This window comes from Haemaphysalis longicornis, unplaced genomic scaffold (genome assembly GCF_048455015.1).
Source record: "Haemaphysalis longicornis isolate Haplotype H1 unplaced genomic scaffold, Haemaphysalis longicornis Haplotype H1 scaffold_12, whole genome shotgun sequence".
NCBI classification, from domain to species: domain Eukaryota; kingdom Metazoa; phylum Arthropoda; class Arachnida; order Ixodida; family Ixodidae; genus Haemaphysalis; species Haemaphysalis longicornis.
The window spans coordinates 114,265,375-114,290,842 of NW_027526225.1; the positions used below are offsets into that span (position 1 = coordinate 114,265,375).

A 25,468-nucleotide genomic window follows, 5' to 3' on the forward strand; every position below is an offset into this window, starting at 1 on the left:
TCAGCTTTGCTCGTTTCACATTCGGTTTGTTGACGAGTCGAGCATAATGCTCGGCCACAACACTTGGACACCCGAGCTCTTTACAAAAAACAATTTGGCAGGACCAGAAATGAAACATGCTCGTAGCCCGACGACAGCGTCCTCCATTTGGTTTCGGCCAAGAACTCCTCTGAAGAGGCTGTAGGTCTGAACGACGGCAGTCAGCTTTGCTCGTTTCACATTCGGTTTGTTGACGAGTCGAGCATAATGCTCGGCCACAACACTTGGACACCCGAGCCCTTTACAAAAAACAATTTGGCAGGACCAGAAATGAAACATGCTCGTAGCCCGACGACAGCGTCCTCCATTTGGTTTCGGCCAAGAACTCCTCTGAAGAGGCTGTAGGTCTGAACGACGGCAGTCAGCTTTGCTCGTTTCACATTCGGTTTGTTGACGAGTCGAGCATAATGCTCGGCCACAACACTTGGACACCCGAGCCCTTTACAAAAAACAATTTGGCAGGACCAGAAATGAAACATGCTCGTAGCCCGACGACAGCGTCCTCCATTTGGTTTCGGCCAAGAACTCCTCTGAAGAGGCTGTAGGTCTGAACGACGGCAGTCAGCTTTGCTCGTTTCACATTCGGTTTGTTGACGAGTCGAGCATAATGCTCGGCCACAACACTTGGACACCCGAGCTCTTTACAAAAAACAATTTGGCAGGACCAGAAATGAAACATGCTCGTAGCCCGACGACAGCGTCCTCCATTTGGTTTCGGCCAAGAACTCCTCTGAAGAGGCTGTAGGTCTGAACGACGGCAGTCAGCTTTGCTCGTTTCACATTCGGTTTGTTGACGAGTCGAGCATAATGCTCGGCCACAACACTTGGACACCCGAGCCCTTTACAAAAAACAATTTGGCAGGACCAGAAATGAAACATGCTCGTAGCCCGACGACAGCGTCCTCCATTTGGTTTCGGCCAAGAACTCCTCTGAAGAGGCTGTAGGTCTGAACGACGGCAGTCAGCTTTGCTCGTTTCACATTCGGTTTGTTGACGAGTCGAGCATAATGCTCGGCCACAACACTTGGACACCCGAGCCCTTTACAAAAAACAATTTGGCAGGACCAGAAATGAAACATGCTCGTAGCCCGACGACAGCGTCCTCCATTTGGTTTCGGCCAAGAACTCCTCTGAAGAGGCTGTAGGTCTGAACGACGGCAGTCAGCTTTGCTCGTTTCACATTCGGTTTGTTGACGAGTCGAGCATAATGCTCGGCCACAACGCTTGGACACCCGAGCTCTTTACAAAAAACAATTTGGCAGGACCAGAAATGAAACATGCTCGTAGCCCGACGACAGCGTCCTCCATTTGGTTTCGGCCAAGAACTCCTCTGAAGAGGCTGTAGGTCTGAACGACGGCAGTCAGCTTTGCTCGTTTCACATTCGGTTTGTTGACGAGTCGAGGATAATGCTCGGCCACAACACTTGGACACCCGAGCCCTTTACAAAAAACAATTTGGCAGGACCAGAAATGAAACATGCTTGTAGCCCGACGACAGCGTCCTCCATTTGGTTTCGGCAAGAACTCCTCTGAAGAGGCTGTAGGTCTGAACGACGGCAGTCAGCTTTGCTCGTTTCACATTCGGTTTGTTGACGAGTCGAGCATAATGCTCGGCCACAACACTTGGACACCCGAGCCCTTTACAAAAAACAATTTGGCAGGACCAGAAATGAAACATGCTCGTAGCCCGACGACAGCGTCCTCCATTTGGTTTCGGCCAAGAACTCCTCTGAAGAGGCTGTAGGTCTGAACGACGGCAGTCAGCTTTGCTCGTTTCACATTCGGTTTGTTGACGAGTCGAGCATAATGCTCGGCCACAACACTTGGACACCCGAGCCCTTTACAAAAAACAATTTGGCAGGACCAGAAATGAAACATGCTCGTAGCCCGACGACAGCGTCCTCCATTTGGTTTCGGCCAAGAACTCCTCTGAAGAGGCTGTAGGTCTGAACGACGGCAGTCAGCTTTGCTCGTTTCACATTCGGTTTGTTGACGAGTCGAGCATAATGCTCGGCCACAACACTTGGACACCCGAGCCCTTTACAAAAAACAATTTGGCAGGACCAGAAATGAAACATGCTCGTAGCCCGACGACAGCGTCCTCCATTTGGTTTCGGCCAAGAACTCCTCTGAAGAGGCTGTAGGTCTGAACGACGGCAGTCAGCTTTGCTCGTTTCACATTCGGTTTGTTGACGAGTCGAGCATAATGCTCGGCCACAACACTTGGACACCCGAGCCCTTTACAAAAAACAATTTGGCAGGACCAGAAATGAAACATGCTCGTAGCCCGACGACAGCGTCCTCCATTTGGTTTCGGCCAAGAACTCCTCTGAAGAGGCTGTAGGTCTGAACGACGGCAGTCAGCTTTGCTCGTTTCACATTCGGTTTGTTGACGAGTCGAGCATAATGCTCGGCCACAACACTTGGACACCCGAGCCCTTTACAAAAAACAATTTGGCAGGACCAGAAATGAAACATGCTCGTAGCCCGACGACAGCGTCCTCCATTTGGTTTCGGCCAAGAACTCCTCTGAAGAGGCTGTAGGTCTGAACGACGGCAGTCAGCTTTGCTCGTTTCACATTCGGTTTGTTGACGAGTCGAGCATAATGCTCGGCCACAACACTTGGACACCCGAGCTCTTTACAAAAAACAATTTGGCAGGACCAGAAATGAAACATGCTCGTAGCCCGACGACAGCGTCCTCCATTTGGTTTCGGCCAAGAACTCCTCTGAAGAGGCTGTAGGTCTGAACGACGGCAGTCAGCTTTGCTCGTTTCACATTCGGTTTGTTGACGAGTCGAGCATAATGCTCGGCCACAACACTTGGACACCCGAGCCCTTTACAAAAAACAATTTGGCAGGACCAGAAATGAAACATGCTCGTAGCCCGACGACAGCGTCCTCCATTTGGTTTCGGCCAAGAACTCCTCTGAAGAGGCTGTAGGTCTGAACGACGGCAGTCAGCTTTGCTCGTTTCACATTCGGTTTGTTGACGAGTCGAGCATAATGCTCGGCCACAACACTTGGACACCCGAGCTCTTTACAAAAAACAATTTGGCAGGACCAGAAATGAAACATGCTCGTAGCCCGACGACAGCGTCCTCCATTTGGTTTCGGCCAAGAACTCCTCTGAAGAGGCTGTAGGTCTGAACGACGGCAGTCAGCTTTGCTCGTTTCACATTCGGTTTGTTGACGAGTCGAGCATAATGCTCGGCCACAACACTTGGACACCCAAGCCCTTTACAAAAAACAATTTGGCAGGACCAGAAATGAAACATGCTCGTAGCCCGACGACAGCGTCCTCCATTTGGTTTCGGCCAAGAACTCCTCTGAAGAGGCTGTAGGTCTGAACGACGGCAGTCAGCTTTGCTCGTTTCACATTCGGTTTGTTGACGAGTCGAGCATAATGCTCGGCCACAACACTTGGACACCCGAGCCCTTTACAAAAAACAATTTGGCAGGACCAGAAATGAAACATGCTCGTAGCCCGACGACAGCGTCCTCCATTTGGTTTCGGCCAAGAACTCCTCTGAAGAGGCTGTAGGTCTGAACGACGGCAGTCAGCTTTGCTCGTTTCACATTCGGTTTGTTGACGAGTCGAGCATAATGCTCGGCCACAACACTTGGACACCCGAGCTCTTTACAAAAAACAATTTGGCAGGACCAGAAATGAAACATGCTCGTAGCCCGACGACAGCGTCCTCCATTTGGTTTCGGCCAAGAACTCCTCTGAAGAGGCTGTAGGTCTGAACGACGGCAGTCAGCTTTGCTCGTTTCACATTCGGTTTGTTGACGAGTCGAGCATAATGCTCGGCCACAACACTTGGACACCCAAGCCCTTTACAAAAAACAATTTGGCAGGACCAGAAATGAAACATGCTCGTAGCCCGACGACAGCGTCCTCCATTTGGTTTCGGCCAAGAACTCCTCTGAAGAGGCTGTAGGTCTGAACGACGGCAGTCAGCTTTGCTCGTTTCACATTCGGTTTGTTGACGAGTCGAGCATAATGCTCGGCCACAACACTTGGACACCCGAGCCCTTTACAAAAAACAATTTGGCAGGACCAGAAATGAAACATGCTCGTAGCCCGACGACAGCGTCCTCCATTTGGTTTCGGGCAAGAACTCCTCTGAAGAGGCTGTAGGTCTGAACGACGGCAGTCAGCTTTGCTCGTTTCACATTCGGTTTGTTGACGAGTCGAGCATAATGCTCTGCCACAACACTTGGACACCCGAGCTCTTTACAAAAAACAATTTGGCAGGACCAGAAATGAAACATGCTCGTAGCCCGACGACAGCGTCCTCCATTTGGTTTCGGCCAAGAACTCCTCTGAAGAGGCTGTAGGTCTGAACGACGGCAGTCAGCTTTGCTCGTTTCACATTCGGTTTGTTGACGAGTCGAGCATAATGCTCGGCCACAACACTTGGACACCCGAGCCCTTTACAAAAAACAATTTGGCAGGACCAGAAATGAAACATGCTCGTAGCCCGACGACAGCGTCCTCCATTTGGTTTCGGCCAAGAACTCCTCTGAAGAGGCTGTAGGTCTGAACGACGGCAGTCAGCTTTGCTCGTTTCACATTCGGTTTGTTGACGAGTCGAGCATAATGCTCGGCCACAACACTTGGACACCCGAGCCCTTTACAAAAAACAATTTGGCAGGACCAGAAATGAAACATGCTCGTAGCCCGACGACAGCGTCCTCCATTTGGTTTCGGCCAAGAACTCCTCTGAAGAGGCTGTAGGTCTGAACGACGGCAGTCAGCTTTGCTCGTTTCACATTCGGTTTGTTGACGAGTCGAGCATAATGCTCGGCCACAACACTTGGACACCCGAGCCCTTTACAAAAAACAATTTGGCAGGACCAGAAATGAAACATGCTCGTAGCCCGACGACAGCGTCCTCCATTTGGTTTCGGCCAAGAACTCCTCTGAAGAGGCTGTAGGTCTGAACGACGGCAGTCAGCTTTGCTCGTTTCACATTCGGTTTGTTGACGAGTCGAGCATAATGCTCGGCCACAACACTTGGACACCCAAGCCCTTTACAAAAAACAATTTGGCAGGACCAGAAATGAAACATGCTCGTAGCCCGACGACAGCGTCCTCCATTTGGTTTCGGCCAAGAACTCCTCTGAAGAGGCTGTAGGTCTGAACGACGGCAGTCAGCTTTGCTCGTTTCACATTCGGTTTGTTGACGAGTCGAGCATAATGCTCGGCCACAACACTTGGACACCCGAGCCCTTTACAAAAAACAATTTGGCAGGACCAGAAATGAAACATGCTCGTAGCCCGACGACAGCGTCCTCCATTTGGTTTCGGCCAAGAACTCCTCTGAAGAGGCTGTAGGTCTGAACGACGGCAGTCAGCTTTGCTCGTTTCACATTCGGTTTGTTGACGAGTCGAGCATAATGCTCGGCCACAACACTTGGACACCCGAGCCCTTTACAAAAAACAATTTGGCAGGACCAGAAATGAAACATGCTCGTAGCCCGACGACAGCGTCCTCCATTTGGTTTCGGCCAAGAACTCCTCTGAAGAGGCTGTAGGTCTGAACGACGGCAGTCAGCTTTGCTCGTTTCACATTCGGTTTGTTGACGAGTCGAGCATAATGCTCGGCCACAACACTTGGACACCCGAGCCCTTTACAAAAAACAATTTGGCAGGACCAGAAATGAAACATGCTCGTAGCCCGACGACAGCGTCCTCCATTTGGTTTCGGCCAAGAACTCCTCTGAAGAGGCTGTAGGTCTGAACGACGGCAGTCAGCTTTGCTCGTTTCACATTCGGTTTGTTGACGAGTCGAGCATAATGCTCGGCCACAACACTTGGACACCCGAGCCCTTTACAAAAAACAATTTGGCAGGACCAGAAATGAAACATGCTCGTAGCCCGACGACAGCGTCCTCCATTTGGTTTCGGCCAAGAACTCCTCTGAAGAGGCTGTAGGTCTGAACGACGGCAGTCAGCTTTGCTCGTTTCACATTCGGTTTGTTGACGAGTCGAGCATAATGCTCGGCCACAACACTTGGACACCCGAGCCCTTTACAAAAAACAATTTGGCAGGACCAGAAATGAAACATGCTCGTAGCCCGACGACAGCGTCCTCCATTTGGTTTCGGCCAAGAACTCCTCTGAAGAGGCTGTAGGTCTGAACGACGGCAGTCAGCTTTGCTCGTTTCACATTCGGTTTGTTGACGAGTCGAGCATAATGCTCGGCCACAACACTTGGACACCCGAGCCCTTTACAAAAAACAATTTGGCAGGACCAGAAATGAAACATGCTCGTAGCCCGACGACAGCGTCCTCCATTTGGTTTCGGCCAAGGACTCCTCTGAAGAGGCTGTAGGTCTGAACGACGGCAGTCAGCTTTGCTCGTTTCACATTCGGTTTGTTGACGAGTCGAGCATAATGCTCGGCCACAACACTTGGACACCCGAGCCCTTTACAAAAAACAATTTGGCAGGACCAGAAATGAAACATGCTCGTAGCCCGACGACAGCGTCCTCCATTTGGTTTCGGCCAAGAACTCCTCTGAAGAGGCTGTAGGTCTGAACGACGGCAGTCAGCTTTGCTCGTTTCACATTCGGTTTGTTGACGAGTCGAGCATAATGCTCGGCCACAACACTTGGACACCCGAGCTCTTTACAAAAAACAATTTGGCAGGACCAGAAATGAAACATGCTCGTAGCCCGACGACAGCGTCCTCCATTTGGTTTCGGCCAAGAACTCCTCTGAAGAGGCTGTAGGTCTGAACGACGGCAGTCAGCTTTGCTCGTTTCACATTCGGTTTGTTGACGAGTCGAGCATAATGCTCGGCCACAACACTTGGACACCCGAGCCCTTTACAAAAAACAATTTGGCAGGACCAGAAATGAAACATGCTCGTAGCCCGACGACAGCGTCCTCCATTTGGTTTCGGCCAAGAACTCCTCTGAAGAGGCTGTAGGTCTGAACGACGGCAGTCAGCTTTGCTCGTTTCACATTCGGTTTGTTGACGAGTCGAGCATAATGCTCGGCCACAACACTTGGACACCCGAGCTCTTTACAAAAAACAATTTGGCAGGACCAGAAATGAAACATGCTCGTAGCCCGACGACAGCGTCCTCCATTTGGTTTCGGCCAAGAACTCCTCTGAAGAGGCTGTAGGTCTGAACGACGGCAGTCAGCTTTGCTCGTTTCACATTCGGTTTGTTGACGAGTCGAGCATAATGCTCGGCCACAACACTTGGACACCCGAGCCCTTTACAAAAAACAATTTGGCAGGACCAGAAATGAAACATGCTCGTAGCCCGACGACAGCGTCCTCCATTTGGTTTCGGCCAAGAACTCCTCTGAAGAGGCTGTAGGTCTGAACGACGGCAGTCAGCTTTGCTCGTTTCACATTCGGTTTGTTGACGAGTCGAGCATAATGCTCGGCCACAACACTTGGACACCCGAGCCCTTTACAAAAAACAATTTGGCAGGACCAGAAATGAAACATGCTCGTAGCCCGACGACAGCGTCCTCCATTTGGTTTCGGCCAAGAACTCCTCTGAAGAGGCTGTAGGTCTGAACGACGGCAGTCAGCTTTGCTCGTTTCACATTCGGCGCACCCAAGTGTTCCTGGGCACTGCAAGACACATTGAACATTTTCAGTTATCGACGTTTATATAAAAACGAAGAACGAACAGTTCAGGAACAATTAAGGCAGTAAAAAGGCATGAAAATGTGTGGTGTTTGTATACATTTCTTCAACTTAAAGCGGCACGTTTTCTTCAACGGTATCAGGCAAAGTTGGCCTGGATCGGTGCCCAGAAGAGAGATATACCACTGGCGTTCACCACCAGTCCTTTATTGACGTAGAAAATGTCAAAACTTTTTTTGATAGGAGCCGCACCCACACACAATCTTCGCCCAAAGATTTGTGACGTCAAAAATACTGAACGGTGAAACGTGATTGGTGGAGCTTGAATAACACGTTGTCAGAGAGTACATAAAGGTAAGTAAATGTAACGGAAAACACAGATATCTAGAAACTTGTTCGTACTACAGGTATATTAAAAGACAGGCACTTCGGTTATGAAACATTACCGACGTGACTGCTAGTATGGAGTGGTTGGTAAGCTATGTTTTAGTTTTGACTTTCATTACAGATTATGCGTTGAAGCGCTAGTGCTGGCTTGTGTATTATGCAAGTAAACGCGAAATTTGCCATCCATTCTAAATGCCTCAGTAGAGTGCGCAACAACCAGTGCAAAGACACTAAATTATTCGATCAATAGACTATACGTTAAAGGGTCCCGGCAACACTTCCGATAAACGCTTCCACTCTTTCATTTGCGTCTGGAAGCACTGCGAAAGCTATACGCCTCGAGATTCGCGATCGCTGCGCCACCTTCCGCCGCTTCTCCGCGGCGTTTGCGGGATTAGCGCTGCGTGGCTGATAGGTGGTCATGCAGTGTTTTGGTTCTCTTTCGCTTCTTTTTGCCTTTCCGCGCACTAAACAACTTGTTATGGTAACGTCTTTAAGCTAACTGCACGTTTAGGGCACTTAAAAAAAACAGTTGCGTCTTGGTAGAGCGCTCTAACGCTAACACGAGCTACCCGGGGAGGCGGTTCTGCGCGCTTCTTGGCCGCTCTTGCGGGCGTCGGCGACGGAAGCAGTCACCGCTGTCACCTTCGAACACGTCAGCACAAGTGAATTCTATTTATTGTCGCCTCGTTTAGACCTGATATTGGCACTGTAAGAGGTTGGTTCGTTTTGCGGCGCAGACAACAAATGCGGCTTTGCTTCGAATATGTACGTCGTAGAAAAATATGTTTCGGGGATGTGATAACCCAATAGCTGACAAAAACTTGTGCCTTTTATGGGAACATAAGCCACGTGAAAATGTTAAGTACACTCGAAGGCTGTGCATTGTCAGATATCTGCCGACTCATGCCTTATAGTAAGAACCAAGGTATATGTTAATGAAACCACGGGAAAATGAATGGTCTGCAAGTCAGGAATAAATAGAATAGTCGTACTGGAATGAAAAAAAAACCGAGTGCAGCTTCTGAAATGCTAAAGACGTTTTCTTGAGCAAGGTACTATTCACAACACCAACTAGATGCGAAATGCACTGATATTTCGCAAGACATGGGGGGGGGGAGGAGGAAGAGGACGCTCAACTATCGTTGTTTACAAATTCGGAGCGAAATCAGCGAATGAACGTTTTAGTAATCACACACACAAGCTGCGTGTTCACTTTTTGTTTGTTTTTGCCTTGAACGAACGGCTGATCACTCGGTGGACACATTTTTTTGATGAATACAGGGTAGGCAGTTCACAAGCGATACGAGGTGTCGTTGGAAGAGTTGATTGATTGATGGCAGGGTTTAACGCACCGACGCAACGGAGACGATGAGGCACGCCGTAGTGGAGGGCGCCGGATTAATTTTGACCACCTCGCGCCGAAATCTCGTACACACGGGCTCGTTGGAAGAGTGTCGTATCTGATAAGGGTCTCTAATTTCGGTATATGCTAGCTTCTGCAGTCTCCCTGTGTCATATGGCGATGCTTCGAAGAAAAGTTTGGTCACGGACGCGGATTACTCTATAAGCCCATCTTCGCGCTTCTCGTTGAGGATAAATGTAACAGATGAATCTTTTCGAGCGCTCACCTCGGGACAAGGCGACCCAGCATTAAATTTGTCGTCGTTTACTGCGGAGTGTAATTTTGCATTATCCATCGTACTTCTTTGGTACAACGTTTGCGAAATTTATGCCGCATTGGCTTGTTCATGGTACTGATCAATATCTGATATGCGATATTGGCAGGCGTAACTTGCGTGCTGTCAGATATAAGTGCTCCGCTGGATTTTGTAAGTGCAGAAAGCCGATTTACATTATAGTGTGTATGGCCGCAACATGACCATCGGAGGAAACACTGCTTACGGAGACACTGCCACTGAATATCAGGGCAGCGGAATTGCAATCAGCTGATGCAAATGCTGGCTTCGGGACGCCGGCCTGTGACACACGCCCGGCGCTCATATAGATCTCACTAAGATCGCGTCATAAACGTTTATACTCTCGTGAACACACCACGCTTGCAAACAGAGTGTCTGGTCTACGTTATTCGGTATTTCGAACGCGGACAAACGGTAAATCGCTGTCTTGAACGAGCCCCAAAAGCAACGGCGACAGTAGGGAGCGGGTCGGGGGACTCCCGCGCCTGCTTTCGAAACGGGCCGCTAGGGGGATTTCAGTGGCGCCCCTACCGGCCGCGCTCGAGGCGTATAGGTATCGTGAGCACGGAGCGGCACTGCGTGATGTGCTCGTTGCAGCAGATAAGTCTTTCGGTAGTGCTTTGCTTTTGTGGCTTTCATTTTTAAGAGGCTATCGAATGCGTTCATTTTCATTGTTGCAACTAAAGGAAAGCGGGCCAATAGCCGCTATACCGCTGTAATGATACAATTCCAGCGGTCGAAGAACGCCAAGACTGGGAAAGAGAAAAATCTTTTGAGGAGCAAGTTTCTAAGTTATCTGATGGGCATAGCAGTAATTTTCGGCCGAGGTACTTTTGCGACTCACTAATCGAAGTACTGGATGTGCTGGTTGACTACGCTCTGCAAGCATTTAATATTTCGAAATAAGTTGAAAAAAGTGTTTCTGGGTCCCTTTAGCCCGGTCTTAAAGGGGTCATGCAGACAAAACACAAGTTTCGTTCATTCGAAAAATTGCATCGTTAGAATCATACTGACACCACTTTTAACGTAAACTTCCTCAAATAAGCTACATAATTAGCAAAAAAAGGGAATGGTCATGCTAGCCACTAGCTCATTTCCCGCAAAATAAGCCAGATGTCAGAAGCCCTTCTGTGCGATTGGCTGAGGCAGACAAAAGCAAACGCAAATTAGGCAGGGCTTAAGCAAGCCGAATTAGCTATTTGCGCTTAAATGTAGGGCACAATTTTATAGCAGTGAGAATTGTAGGGTGAACAATTAAACTTACGGGCGAACACGTAAACAGCGAAGCAGTTAGTGCGCCACTTTGCCGGCTGACACTACCTAACACAGCCGTCGGACACTCTGGACTTGCCTGAAACAACACTGACCAACTGACACAAGCGGCACGGTCACTTGCGTGACCATGTTTGTCGAGTCACAGCTTCAGCTTGCGGAAATGATTTGTATGAACCGTAATGAAAATACTGCATGTGTACTAGACCGGCTAAAAGTACAGTGGGAACAATTACACTTCAGCAGTATTACAGCGGTCTCGCGTGAACTGTGGGGAGGTTGTTCCGTCCAGCTCAGAGAGATGGACGCAGGAAAGCCATTGATGCGTTTAACAAAACGCACATCTATTCTAAACACTCTAAAAACCCTAAAGCAAAGCACTCCAGAAATCAATTGCACACACCTGAAAAACAATCAAGCCTCACACTAAATATCCCAAAATACATTTCAAAGCAAGACCCAAAAGTTTCTACAATAAAGTTTCTATATACTCGAATCAAAGGGCCCCTCTCCACAAGTTACTAATTATTCAACTTGTTTTAAATACCGTCGCTACAACAACTAGTCCCAAGTTACGTCCTATACGACGTGCCACTAGTGGACTGGCCTATTCCGGTCGTCGGCGTTGACGTGTCGCACCCTTGCGTGGCCGTGACTCTTTCGTAGCCGTCGTCGTCTCGCGTCGATGCCGGCTTTCGATAGGTAGTTCGTTGGACGGCCTGGGCTCCGCGCGTCCCTACGTGTTTCCTCGGTAGCTAACCCTAGTAGCCGCTGCGCTGGAGGTCTCAGGTAGGTCTCGGCACGGACATAGCCTTTCGGGGCCGTCGAAGCGAATGTCGACGGAGCGTGGACGCCGACCGCAGGTGCCCGACCGCCGCCGCTGGGGCCACGAAGACACCGGTTCGTGGTGCGCCTAGGACGCCGCAGCCGATGCGAAGTCGGACCGCTCCCAAGAGGCTTGGTAGGCATAGTCGTTGGCCGTGCCACGTCCCCGTGGCTCGTTCCTTGAAGCTCACGTGCTCCTTCCGCCTCCTGGTTTCTTGCCTCCTCCTTCTTTTGTGCACCGTTTTTAACCGCTCTGGGTTAATCGCGGCACACTCTGATTGGCTCCTTGCTTTTTCGTATCCATATATGGTCATCACGCCACCTGTCTCCTGCGCGGGGTTCTCTGATTGGCTGACCAGTGCACTACCACATTTGGCCATGACACCTCGGCGTTTAGGCGCGGCGTTCGTTCACTGGTTCGTTCCTGCCGCGCAGTTCAAATTGCCGTTTGGTTGTTTTTTTTTTTTTCCTTTTCGGGGGGTTTTGATGCATCCCCTCTCAGACGGTGCCCTGACACATGACAAGCCCCATCTATGGAAGTGGGCGATCAACAAGATAACCAAACACGGGCACTTCAGCAGTACTGCAGCGCCATCTTTGAAAGTGGGCGATATGCAAGATAATCAAGCGGGTGCCTGTGAGATGGTCGCAGCGTTGGTCGGCAGGCTATATCTAGATTTAAGGCCCTGCTCTTAATACGTCGTTCTCAACGTCACAAAACACACGATTTAATGGGAGAATTGAAGTTTTGACTTGAAATATTTAATTTCTCGGTGAATAAAGCATCGCTTGCTGCCGAACAAGCACGTAGGGCCCTATAAAAACACCCAATCTTTCCAATAAAACAATCTTGTTTTTGACCGCATGGCCACTTTGAGCGTTGCTGACCACCACTCTGACAACTGCGCGTGCTTTTGCAACACCTTCTCCGAAGTCGCATCAGCTCGCAGATTTATTGTGCTGTTCACGCACGTTCAGCCTTCGTGGCCACGGCGGCCGCTTTTCTTGTAAGCGGCGAAAAGCAAACTCCCGTGTGTTTGAGATTTCGGCGCAAGTTAAAGATTCCCATATGGTCAAACTTAATCCGGAGCGCTCCACTATGGCGCGAGTCATCGCCTGCGTTGCGTCGGCTTGTTAAACCCCACAATCAATCAAGCAATCAATCAATCAATCAATCAATCAATCAATCAATCATCGGCATACTTCGTATGTGATCTTGTGCGTCAAGGGGAAACTTCGGCTAAAATGGGGGAGAGAAATGACCGCTGTGATTGTTTTTTCTAATAAGGGAAGCTTCTGTCGCCTCTAAGAAAGGCCGGAACGAAACGGCAGCGAAAACTTTTATCATTCAGTTTGAACAAAAAAAAAACTACTCAGACTCAGTGTGCTTCGTTGAATGGTATCTTTGAGAACTTGAGCTGAAATATCGCTCTCTCCCAATCTCCGCTCACTCTCCCTCCCTTAACCTTTCCTTTGGCGTTTGTATGCGTGCGCGCGTAGGCGAAACATTTTTGGCGGGAGATTTGAACGCTTACATGGACAAGTGTGATGAGCCCGGGGATAGACAGGGGGGGGGAAAGGAATGAGGATTCGCTGGGATGGTGGAAAAAGGTGTCCGTTTGGCGCACAGGGGTGTCATTGGAACTCAATCTGATGGATTAGCAGGACTTGATTGCTGGCTAGTTGGTTCCTGACGTACGAAGGAATAAGTTTCCGCAAAAGACGAGGACGAAGGAAAGAGAGGACAAGACGAGCGCAACTTCCAACTTCATTTTGCATGAAATAGCAACACGCATATACACCTCCCACTGGTGTTACCCCCTTTCCTATCAGCAGCCGCATCACCCGATTCGGCGTAAGAAGAATCACATGTCAAATGCAACAAACAAAACAATTCGATAAAACGGGGTAACCAAACAGTATGCACCAGATAACAGATACTACTTGGACTGACTGCATGCCTTTCACAATCAACACGTGTCGCACTTGAAATAAAAGATGAACGAATAAAATGAGAGCCAAAAGGGCATAAAACCACTAAGAATAAAAAGTTAACATGATAACATGGGTGGAAGAATCGAAGTGATGAACAACACAGCTCGCGTTTCCATGACTAATGAGAAGCTAAAACGAATCAAACTTCGATACTACACAAGATATTTGACATCAACACGTGTCAAACCTAAAACCAAGGATGAAAGAATAAAAGATAAAATCAGAGCCAAGAGGCATACAAACGCTAAAAATAGAATAACAACAGGGGTGATATGGGAAAATGGATCACTCTCCCGTTAAATTCCGCCTACATTTGATAGACCAGGGACGTTGGAAGTGTTTCCGAGATATAATAGGAGAGGGGAATCATGAATGTAGTGTAAGGCGGATTACAAATCAACAATCCGCTGATAGTCGTCCAGCTCTTTTATTAATTTCATGTACTGCTAAACAGATCCCTTTCGCTTTTTCAGTGGCCCGTTCTTATGGAGTCCCAACCCAACAAAAGTGACGTTTAAAATATCCGCGAGGAGAAGGTACAACCACGGACGAGTAAATTCGGAAGTAGCGGTCGGAACAATAGGACAGTTTGCACTCACGCGCAAGGCTTTAATGACGAAGTTGTTGTAGGTGAGAATTTCAGGACACACGGTTTAGTTTCAGTTTCATTGTTTATTTACATAGGTGCGCTGCTAGTAATCGTCCTCATATGCATCGAAGATGTCGTCGTCTTCTTCGCGGCGAGTGGTGGATGCAAAGTCATCCTCAGCATTGTAGACTTCCAGCAGCTCTTCGTCATCGACTCGAGGCAGCGGTGGAGGGATCCGCAAGTCGTCTAGGGAAGGAGTGGCGCACTCGTGGTCATGCCTCCAATTATCCATAGTGGCTTCTACAAAATGCAGCGGCCGCGGTGACCTCTCCCAAGCAGTTGACTTTTCATCTTAACCATTAGTGGGCTGGAATTTTTTTTTTTAGATGGGAGGTAGCGCTTGACAACAGCGCTAGCTTTCTTTTTGCCAAAATACGAATTCTAACGGACTCGTTCGAAGCAATTCAAGAACTTCGCAAGCCACTTTCCCTGAACCCGCTCGGTCACTTTATACTCTAACACAAAGAACTCTTCAAAGGCCACAACGTGCACATTAGAATTTACTGGATTCCAGGCCACGAGGAGACTGGCCCAGGGAACCAGTCCGCCCACGAGGCGGCACAGGAGTGTTCGAACTTTACGCCTCCACTGGTTCCCCTTTCAGCCTCCACACCCACTCCTACAGCCCTCTTACTTCTCCGACTAAAGCAAAATAAACGACAACGTTGGCAACAGGTTACACCCCCTGGGTATCTTGCCAACATTGTGTCCTGCAGCAGATTCGAGGAAGTGTTCATCAACAAACTATGCGCACGTACCGCCTACACTCCTCACATTACCAGAAATGGGCAAAATGCCCCAACACACATTCACGATGCCCCTACTGCAATACTGACGCCAAATGAGATCTGCACCACCTAGTGTGGACGTGCCCACAATTTGCCAACAATCGCCCACAGAGCCTAACAAACATTGATCCCAACACCATACAAAATGAAGCACATACTGGATTAGACGCATCTTTATTACGAACAATTGCCGCTTTCGCAGTTAAGAGTGGTCTGGCACGAGTAGGCTAACTGGTTCCGACCCCGCGGTGAAGACTTTCAGGCCCCCATATGAAGAATCCCCTCTTTGAATCTGGACCTTTATTACTAATCCCCTGCCTTCCATCCTTCTCTCCACCGTACGGCAAATGCCCTCCTTGCTCAAATAAAAGATTTAATCAATCGATCTTTTATTGTTTTTTTTAAAGACGATAGTCTTTCTTGGGCTACTTAAACCCAGAAATTTTGGTCTGTCTGTATGTCTGTCTGTCTGTCCGTCTGTCTGTCTGTGACTCGATTCAGCCACCCGGCCAAAGCAAAACAATGCCTGCGCAATAGTCTTACTAGTCACAGCTAAATCTACCTGTCTTGGTCCGGTGTAATGTTCATACTTGTCAACATTGTTGAAGAAGAACAAGACATTACGCAAATATGAGACAACAAATCAATACAGAAGTGATATTTGCAGTGTTTCTTTATAAAAAATCATACATGCTTGACTTTTGCGAAATTAAATACTTCATCAACTCCAGAAAAAGAATTCACTCCGCCGTCGCCTGCTGTCGCCCGCGTCACTATAGCTTCTGGCGCCATTTTAAGAAATCAACCGGACAAGTTACGCAAGGTTCCACTAGATAGTTTCCACGCTCTGCTTGCAACGCACGTGGAGTAGGGAAACGCGGTTCTATAAACGTTGAGGTAGGGTGCCTCGATTAACGCGCGTCTTCGCCGTACGGCAGCGTTCGCATCGAGACACCCGGTTTGGAGCAGTGGAGCGCGGGAAATTTAAAATGATTTAAACACACCTTTGGCGTCTTTACCTTGGGAGGAGCGCAACGCAAGAGGAACAACATGAGAGGTGAGCGGTAAAGCGAAGGGAGGCATTTATTTCGCAAAAGCCGATAAAGACTATCGTCTTTTGACGGCATTTGCAACGAAAGGAGCAGATACGCGGCCAATTTTTTCTGAAGCCACTGCGCGTGCTGAGGACACTCGGCGGTCGCCACGAGGCACGCGTTCACGAACGCTGGGTCTTTTCTTGGTATTTTTTTTCCTGCATCGGCGAACTTGCGGCTTGTACAACGGCTCCGCTGTTAAAATGCGATCACGAAAATGTGAACCAGAACACACAAACAGCGCGATTTCCGTCAACGCAAGTCAAATTGACGCGTGGGTTTATTACAATCACAAAGTTGGAAAATGTGGCTTTCAAAATACACCGTTAAAGCGCCATTATTGGACATTCACCAATAGTATTTTTCGCTTTCGTGTGTTCATGTTCCTGTTTTCATGTTCGCATTTAATTTGTCCTTGACTGTACAGCTAACCGGCCCCTGCCAGCTATTTCTCTCTGTTCCGTCCGCCGTATTTGACGGGTAATACCAGAGTCACCAAATAAAGGCTGTTAGAGTATCGGCACTATTTTCCCAGATTGTTATAGCCGCCAGGATTTTCATTGGTCGGTTGGTACCACGTGATATTTCTTATCATATGGGTGCAGCCATTTTGTTTCTGGGCGCCTCTCTCTCTCTCTCTCTCTGTTGCTGCTGATGCTGCTGCACGGACGCTAGAACGGCCGGTCACACTCTACCGGTCACAACCGGCGGCGGCTTCGTTGGGAGAGATGGCAACACTGCAAGCCAGAAACAAAATGGCCCCCAGACGCTTCCGAGTGCACGAAGTTCAGCGTAGCTTATTTAGTGACGCTAGGTAATACAGGCCATGAAAGAGCCGACGCATGCGCTCACTCTGGTTGGCGTCGTGGTAGTCGACGGCGAAGTACACGCTCCCGTAAGGGGCGGTGCCCACGGGAGGCCCGGCGTACCCCTGCGGCGCGTCCTGGGAAAGCGGTCCGTCCAGTTCGCGGCCCAAGCGGCCCCTGAGCGCACCCATCAGGCCCAGCTGTTGTTCGATGATGTTGGACTGCTGCTGGATGATGTTCGACTGCTCGCTGATCAGGCTCGCCTGCTGGCTCAGGATGTCCGCCTGCTTCCGCTGCGCAGCCACGACCGCCGCCGGAGGGGCGGCTCCGCTGCCGTAGTCGGCGGTGCCGGCGCCCGGGGGCCCGTACATTGGCGCCCTTTTGCTCGCCTGTCTCCCGGCCGGCATCATAGCCTGCAGCTGCGTGGCGCTAGACTGCCGCATCTCGTGCTGCGTTCGATAGAAGGAACGGCTATACTCGGCAGCGATGATGGTGATTGATGATTGCTGTTGGTTTCCCCTTTGAAGCGGGGTGATGACATGTCATGTTACCAAAAAAGACTAATATAACCATGTTTTACACTCTTGGTTTAATACTAGCGCTGCTTAGGGCAGGCACTAAAGCTTATTAGGCATGAAGTACTTTTTTTCCCTGTTACAGGAGGTAACTGTCCTAGGCAACATTCCCCTCTCTGCTTTTCGTCCACCAGCATTCTAATCTTCTTTTCGTCCCCTCGACAGCCTTGAAGTTAACTTCCTCTGTGATACCCTTAAATCCTAGGGCTTCTGGAAGCCCAATATTCCCTTCATGTAGATTTGGATGGATACCCTCACATTCTAACACTATGTGCCGCATAGTTTCTGTTTCTTTTCCGCAGACCACGCATACCCCATCATTTTGTGAATACTTCCCCACAAAACTCTTAGTTTGCAGGCAACCTGCTCTAGCCTCAAAAAGCAAAGCACTGCCCTGGGAATTATCGCAGAAATTTTCCTTTCTGATGTTCAATTTCTCAGCCCTGTACATCTCTAACGACGTTTTAGCTTCCATTTTTTCCCTCCATTTATTCGTTTCAATCTGCCTTGCCTCTTTTTTGGTTACCTTGGCTGTTTTGGATTCTCCACTGTTCTTTCCGTATTTCATCGTTAGCCTTCTAGTCTTCCTGAGCCACTGCGTGTCCACGCTTTTCAAGTATAGGTACCTAAAAACCTTAGCTGCCCACCTTCGTTGATCCATTGCCCTCAACCTCATCTCAAAACATATTTTACTCTGAGCCTCTCAAACTTAAACGACGCCCAGCCCATATCTCCCTGAATTGCTTCGTTAGTTGTTTTTCCATGCGCGCCTAAGGCCAAACGTCCTACCGTTCTCTGGTTTACTTCAAGGCCTGATAGGACGTCTGATTTTAAGCAGAGTACAGCATTCGCAAACGTGAGACCCGGAACCATTACTCCTTTCCACATTCCTCTTACTACTTCATAATTGTTATACCCCCACAGCCCCTGTGCCTTATCACCGTAGCCGGATGTTTCTCCGCGCGGCGCAAGTAGGGCGTTACTGGGATTATTTTGAACATGGCGTGAGCCGTTCCCGTGATTTTTGGACTTAATATACTTAAGAACGACTGCAGTGACGACAAACAAACTGCGTGAGACAAGGCAGACGATATCACGCATTCATAGCAAACCCCCTTCAAAACGCGCGCGCACTGACGTCACGGGTCCGGCGCTTTGGCGGAGTGATACACTACATGAGGTGGTGCCGTTCTTGAGTTGTAATCGAGTATAGTTAGCAAATTCGTTTACGATGAGTGGGCTAGTTGTAAGCGCTGTTAGGCTATTTAAAAAATAGCTTTAAAAACATTCGGTTACTTAAGAGAAACATTGTTCCAATCCCCCAAAAACACAAAGTGACTAATGTATAAAACACCCGCAGTGGTGGCTCCGTGGGTAAGGCGTTGTGCTGCTCCGCTCAAGGACGCGGGTGCGATTCGCGGCCGCGGCGGTCGCTTTTCTGATAGAGGCGAAAATAAAATAAAAAATTGGCTGCGTATCTGCTCCTTTCGTTGCAAATGTCAACAAAACACGATAGTCTTTGTTGACATTTGCCAAGTAAATGCCTCCCTTCGCTTTCCCGCTCAGTTCTGATGCTGTTCCTCTTGCGTCGCGCTCCTCCCAAGGTAAACACGCTGAAGGTTTGCTGAAGTCGATTTAAATTTGCCGCGTTCCACTGCTCCAGGCCGGGTGCCTCAATGCCAGCACTGCCGTACGGCGGAGACGCGCGTGAATCGAGGCGCCCTACTTCAACGTTTATAGAACCGCGTTTCCCTAGGCCATCTGCGCTCTAAGGAGTACGTGGGCAAACTTACTCCACCTTGGGGGTTTCCCCTAAATCTGGTCGATTAACACCTGCCCGTCACTTCGAGTTGTCGATCAATTCGATCTCGCGCTGCAAACAACTAGCCTCCTGGTAGGCCCAGTTGGTAAAGCCACTGCTCCGGTTGAACGGTGGTCCCGGGTTCGAATCCTCTACAAGAACGAATTTTTCTTCCACTGCGAGGTTTCTGAGGAAGCTGCATAGCTTTACTTTGTAGCCGTTTGGCTGCATTGGGGTGGATGTCATATTTTCCTTCACCGAAACTTACTCACCTTGGGGGTTTCCCCAAAATCTGTTCACTTAATATTTTAGAAGTGCGTAAATACCTAAACATATTTTTTTTTCTCTTGTCCCGCGTCAATGTATGGTGGTCTTCCCCATTTTTTACTACAAATGATTAGTGGTGCACACAACGGTAGGTACTTAAATGTTCATTAAGTGACCAAACGAGGAATTATAGTAAATACATGACGCATCGGCCGCTTTTCTAGTGAAGGGGGATGGCGAAAACACACCTGCGTCGAGATTTCGCCGCGCGTTAGAAAACACCACGTGGTCAAAATTAAACCGGAGCCATCCACTACGGCGCGCTAAACCCCCAAAATTTGATTACCAAACACATTCTGAATGATACAGCTGTGTAGTGACTGCCTACCACGTCCTCTGCGAATGTGCTGAAGAATAGAAACGTGCCTTACTCGAACAACAGCCTGGCTGCCGGTGGCCGGACACTGGAACTGGCTTGTGGCTTGGCTGCTGAGTACGTAAGCTCCGCCACCAGGCCCAGTGCAGGCGGGCCTACCCGGGGCGTCTACCAGGGACATGCCGGACGGCTTGGAGGGAACGGAACGCGTGACTTCGTAGATGACTCGCTCCGTCGATGTCACCACGTCATCCGTCAGGGGCGCTGGCTGCAGGGTCTGATGCACTTCCCTCAGCCTCTGCGCGACTAGCGCGTTCCTTCCCCCAGCGTCCAGGAGAGGGCTCCCTGTTGCCATGGCCCCGAAACGGACGGCTGCGGGGTCAGGCTGAGACGCCTGCCAGGCGGGAACGGCGACGTCGTCGTAGAACTGCTGGTTGTTTGCCCACTCCACCTAAAACGGACGCGCATAAAAGCCCCAGGTTTCGTTATCCAAGCCAAGATCTCGAACGGGTTTGGCTAGCCAAAAAACTAGCGTCAAAAATACCTGATGTATTGAATCAACACCCCGTGGTATTAGAAGCGTTAGTTTCGGAAAAACTAACGTAGTCAAAATTGAAGGAACCTGTTCAAAGCCTCCTATTTTCAATCGACTTGAGGTAAACCTTTCTTTGGACGTGTACTCAGAAGTTTGCTATTTTGTTCTAATAGAGTACGCGCTTGCTGAAATGTTTGTATTTAAATTTTTGTTTCCAATCATTGTTTCCCCATTGCCTCGCCATTCTTCGTAAAAAATTGTAATCATGACCTCGCGCATGAGCGTGTACCAATGCACTTTTCTTGTACTTTCATTTTTTTTTCTTTGCACATGCATTGTTTTGCCGCAACAATCTGCTACTAATAAAGGTGACATTCCCACCGTCCGGCAACTGGTTTGCCTTGTTTGTAGTGTTTCAAGAAATAGAAGAAGGAGGGGGAGGAAGAAGAAGAAGAAGAAGAAGAAGAAGAAGGAGGAGGAGGAGGAGGAGGAGGAGGAGGAGGAGGTGGAGAAGAAGATGAAAGAGGAGGAGGAGCAGGAGGAGGATGAGGAGAAATGCTGTGGGAGTCAGCTGTCCCGATGCACGCTCACATACCTGCCGCTGCTGCGATGCAGCGTCGCGGTAGCTTTGTTCCCACAGATGTGCCTGGCTCTGGGGAACCCATCCCTGATCGGTGACTGGGTACTGGCGGCCGAACATTTGGATCTCGATGTAGCTGTGGCTGCCCTCGTCGTCCGTGTCTTCGCCGAAGTAATTGTCCGCGTACACGGGGCCTCGCGATGTGAAAGTTCGAACCACGGTCTTCGACGACGATGGCTCGCTACTCTTACCAACGACTTTAGACGAGGTCTTTTTCTTCGGTTGGTCCAGGCCGCCCGGTTCGTCCTCGGATTTTTCGGTCGTACCCGTCTTAGACGTCTTACTCTTTTCCGTCGACGAGGCACTCTTCAGTGAAGACTTGTCACTGGACTTTTCGGCCTTGTCGGGCTTCTTGGCCTCTTCCTTTTGTACCGCTTCCAACGGGCTCAAGGGCCCAAGCCCAGCGGGCAGGTCCGTAGGGCTGAGATCAGCGAGTGGCTTCTGCCCGCCCGGCTCTTTTTTCTTCTCCTTCTCCATTTCCCAAAGTGTGTACATTCCGCCCGATCTTGCTGGTACGGGGGGCGAGGCGAAGTCTAACGGTTCTTCTTTACCCGCTTTATCTTTCCCGTCCTTGCCCTTTTCGTCTTTCTTCAAGTCATCCTTGCTTCCCGTCTCCTTGCTGGGTTTCTCGCCCTTGTCTTTGTCCTTGTCTTTCTCCTTGTCTTTCTCCTTGTCTTTGTTCTTGTCTTTGCCCTTGTCTTTGCTTTTGTCTTTGCCCTTTTCCTTGTCCTTTCCCTTGTCTTTGCCTTTGTCTTTTTCCTTTCCCTTGTCTTTGTTCTTTCCCTTGGCTTTGTCTTTGCCCTTACTTCCACCGCTTCCGGACTTGCTGCTCTTTTTGCTCCCGCCTTTGCCGCCTCCTTTGTCCTTGCCGCCTTTCTTATTGTCTTTTTTGCCTTTGTCAGGTTTCTTGTCGGCCTTCTTGCCCTTCGCTTTTTTGTCGTCATCTTCCTCTTCCTCGGGCATTTCGATAAATTCTCCCTTCGATCTAGGAGACCCTGGTTCATAAGAAGTAGGAGCATTAGTCAAGTTACTGTTTGAATAACACAATACTACGCCATTAAGAAAGTTCTATCCATGCCCCATGCTTTTCTTACGATTTTACCGTATGGACTAAAAGCTATTTTATGTCAGGCTTCCGTAGAGTCATAGCTTGTGCTAACCTGGCAGATAAAAACGAAACCACACCTTGTCTTTACTTTCCGAAGATATTAACAGGATCGATCACCTATCGATCACTCACGATCCATCACCGGTCGGAGAATAGTTGTCACGGGGGTAAATAATTTGTTTTGAGAGTTCTTTTGTGTTCCCGCTATTGTGCTGGATGTTGTGCTAAGTTTCACATCAGCTCACTTTAATATTGTCTATTCTGTCCCTAAGCACAATTATTCCTCGTTTTTCTTTTGGGAGATCACTTTTCTGAATTGCAAATTTACGCAATATAATTTTTAGGTGTGCGCATATCTCCCCCAGAAGGCCAATCGCCCATGCAATATGGCCTAATTCCCCGCCCACTGTGTAGTTTGCTCCAAGTAAGCTGAACCATCTGCGTCATAGAATCCTCGATTCATTTTCATTCATGTTTTGCCTTTGGCAATATACTTTGTTTCCGATCAAATTAGGTAGCTTGGCAACAACTCTTAATTATTCAAACCAATTTTGTAAACAGTGTAATTTCCAAGCGAAGAGAAGTAAATTAATTTCTCAAGCACGTAATTGTGCAGTTGAAAAACGGTACATATTTTTGGGGGGGCGGAAGTGGAGGCATGAAGATACTAGACGAAACACCTAAGATACGCACTAAACTCTTCGCCCCGCCCCATAAAGCATGGTACTAATACTACGTCCTTGCTACATCAAAAATGTGGCCGAGTAGCGGCGTAATATTGGTGGTAACATTCGCACGTGCGGCACACTCCGCAAACAACGTGGCTAGTCAACCTAGCAATCAACGTCAACGCTTTGTATACCGGTTCGCATGCTTATGTTTTTTACTCGCGCAATAAGCGAAGGCTGTCTATCATCCGGGTAACTTGGTAGAAGCTCAACGAAAGATGGTGAAAAAGGTGGCTAGCTCCTGAAGTTGGTACATAGTCATGGTATAAATTCGGCGCAATGGACATGAAACAAAGGCGGACAAACAGACGAACATTTATTTCGAAAGGAAATGTTGTTAGGCAAGTCGAAGCCCTCCCGTCTGGCTTCACACTACCAGGAGTGTGGCTGCCAGCCTCTACCTCATGACACGAAGGTACTGTGATGCCATGGATCACAAATATACTGAGAAGTCGTAGAGGCCTTTCATGTCGCCACGATGAAGGGTATGTGTGTCAGTAAGCCTTCCTTTGTCCTCAGAGCAGCAGAAATTACGTTTCTTGCAAAAGACATTACGGCCATAGAAACCCCCATGAGCTGCCCGTGAGATCATGCTCTTATCTGTTGAAAAATTAACTTCTATGTTTCTTTGTTTTCTTTCTAGCCTTGCTAATGCTACTAAAAGGTACAGGTGTGTCGTGCGGGGGAAAACCAGTGGAGAACGCGGGTGACTTTTGCTATGAAAAAAATTTTATGGAGTGCAGGCGATCCCCAGAGAACTCCTGCTGCAGCCAGTACCACCTATAAGTTTTTAAATCAAACTAAACAGTTGTTTGACAAGTTTTACAGAAATTTATGTCACGAAAAAGAAATACTGTTCAGGGCATTAATAAAGGATTAATTTAACGGAAACACTTCTGTAACGAAGGGGTAAGCAGCGGCCGCCAGCGGTGCTGCTTACAACAAGAGTTCCTCAGCAGAAATTTTCATCGCAAAAGGGACCCCCCTAATCGGGCCCGGACGACACACCACTCTCTTTTAGTACACTGTACTCATGCGCAAAGTGTGGTTCACTGAATGCATAAATCATCTTAATAAATTTTTAGTAGAGGGTCAGCGCCCCTCCTGTTCACTGTCTCGTGTCTTTGTAGCTTGTTCATTGCGCTGAATGTATACTATGGTCAGATTATGAGGCGCACTGTTGGTCTGCATTACGGCGAACTCGGTAGTTACGTTTCGGGGCTGCTATTCCCCCGTGTCGAACGACGGTTCGCCCTAAATTTTACAGGTAAACTTATCTATTCTGTAGCGATAGATCCAGCAAACTGGATGACGCCCTGTACTTGGAGCTTATCGCGTCTACTGGCAGTGTGACTTATGCACTCCCAACTCCCAGCCAATCGCAAGGATTCGGTCGAAGGAACTCACCTCTTTCAAATCTGGCGACCGAGTCCCGGACTACGCAATGGAGTGGCTCTTCAACCCCGGCCGACGGAGGTTCTGCCCGCGGTCATGAGACTCGCACGCTGGTCCACCGGGAAATTTTCTCGGACCCTTGCCGAGCAGCGGAGGCTGCTTGGTTCTGTCCAGGCCTGGGCTCGAGGAAGGAGCACGCGGGGGGGTAATCACGCTCATCGCCACTTAGGGGGATTGCCCCCGAAAACTTAAGAAAGCAATGCAGGACCACTTCATTCTTTGAAGGTAGATGAGCAGCGGAGCTTTTTAAAGCGGAGTTTTAGTGTTCTCACTGGTGGCGTCTGTCTCTGGGTCTCTCGCGTTATGGAGAGAGAGAGTGTGGGACAAAGAGAGAAAAAAAACTTTATTAGGAACAGATGCGCTAAGGAAACGGGGTGGCCACGAGGCTGGTGACGACTAAAGCAGCTCGTTCAAGTAAGCACCTCGCGGAGGGAGCGTGCAGGGGTTACTTCATCTTCCTTCAGGCCGCCTCTCGCAATGGCCGAACAAAAGCGCCCCCTTGCTTTATTTTCTTTGACCATGTTGCTACTCCGGTTCTACTTCCTTTATCTATGTGATTTGTTGATTACACCTTATCAATCGTCACCAGTTCCCCTGAACGGATATGCGGCAAATTTTTTTAAGCCATCATCTCTCTCTCTCTCTCTCTCTCTCTCTCTCTCTCTCTCTCTCTCTCTCTCTCTCTCTCTCTCTCTCTCTCTCTCTCTCGAAACGATTTTAGACTTTCAGTGTTATACTGTAGGCTTTTCGAGCCCTACACACCGTCAGCTGACCTCCGAAGGACTACAATGAACCCGGCTTAATAA

General features: G+C 48.9%; 1 protein-coding gene across 1 annotated transcript in view; it reads right to left on the reverse strand.

The window, feature by feature from the left end:
• Positions 1–22,334, reverse strand: part of LOC144161796 (uncharacterized) — a 37,722-nt gene extending 15,388 nt beyond the window's left edge. Inside the window, exons 1-3 of the mRNA XM_077692394.1 lie at positions 21,327–22,334; positions 20,252–20,647; positions 17,224–17,626 (exon numbers count right to left, since the gene is read on the reverse strand). Of these exons, the coding sequence (XP_077548520.1) occupies positions 17,224–17,626; positions 20,252–20,647; positions 21,327–22,334 (1,807 nt within the window). The remainder of the gene's footprint in view (positions 1–17,223; positions 17,627–20,251; positions 20,648–21,326) is intronic.
• Positions 22,335–25,468: the final 3,134 nt, after the last annotated feature.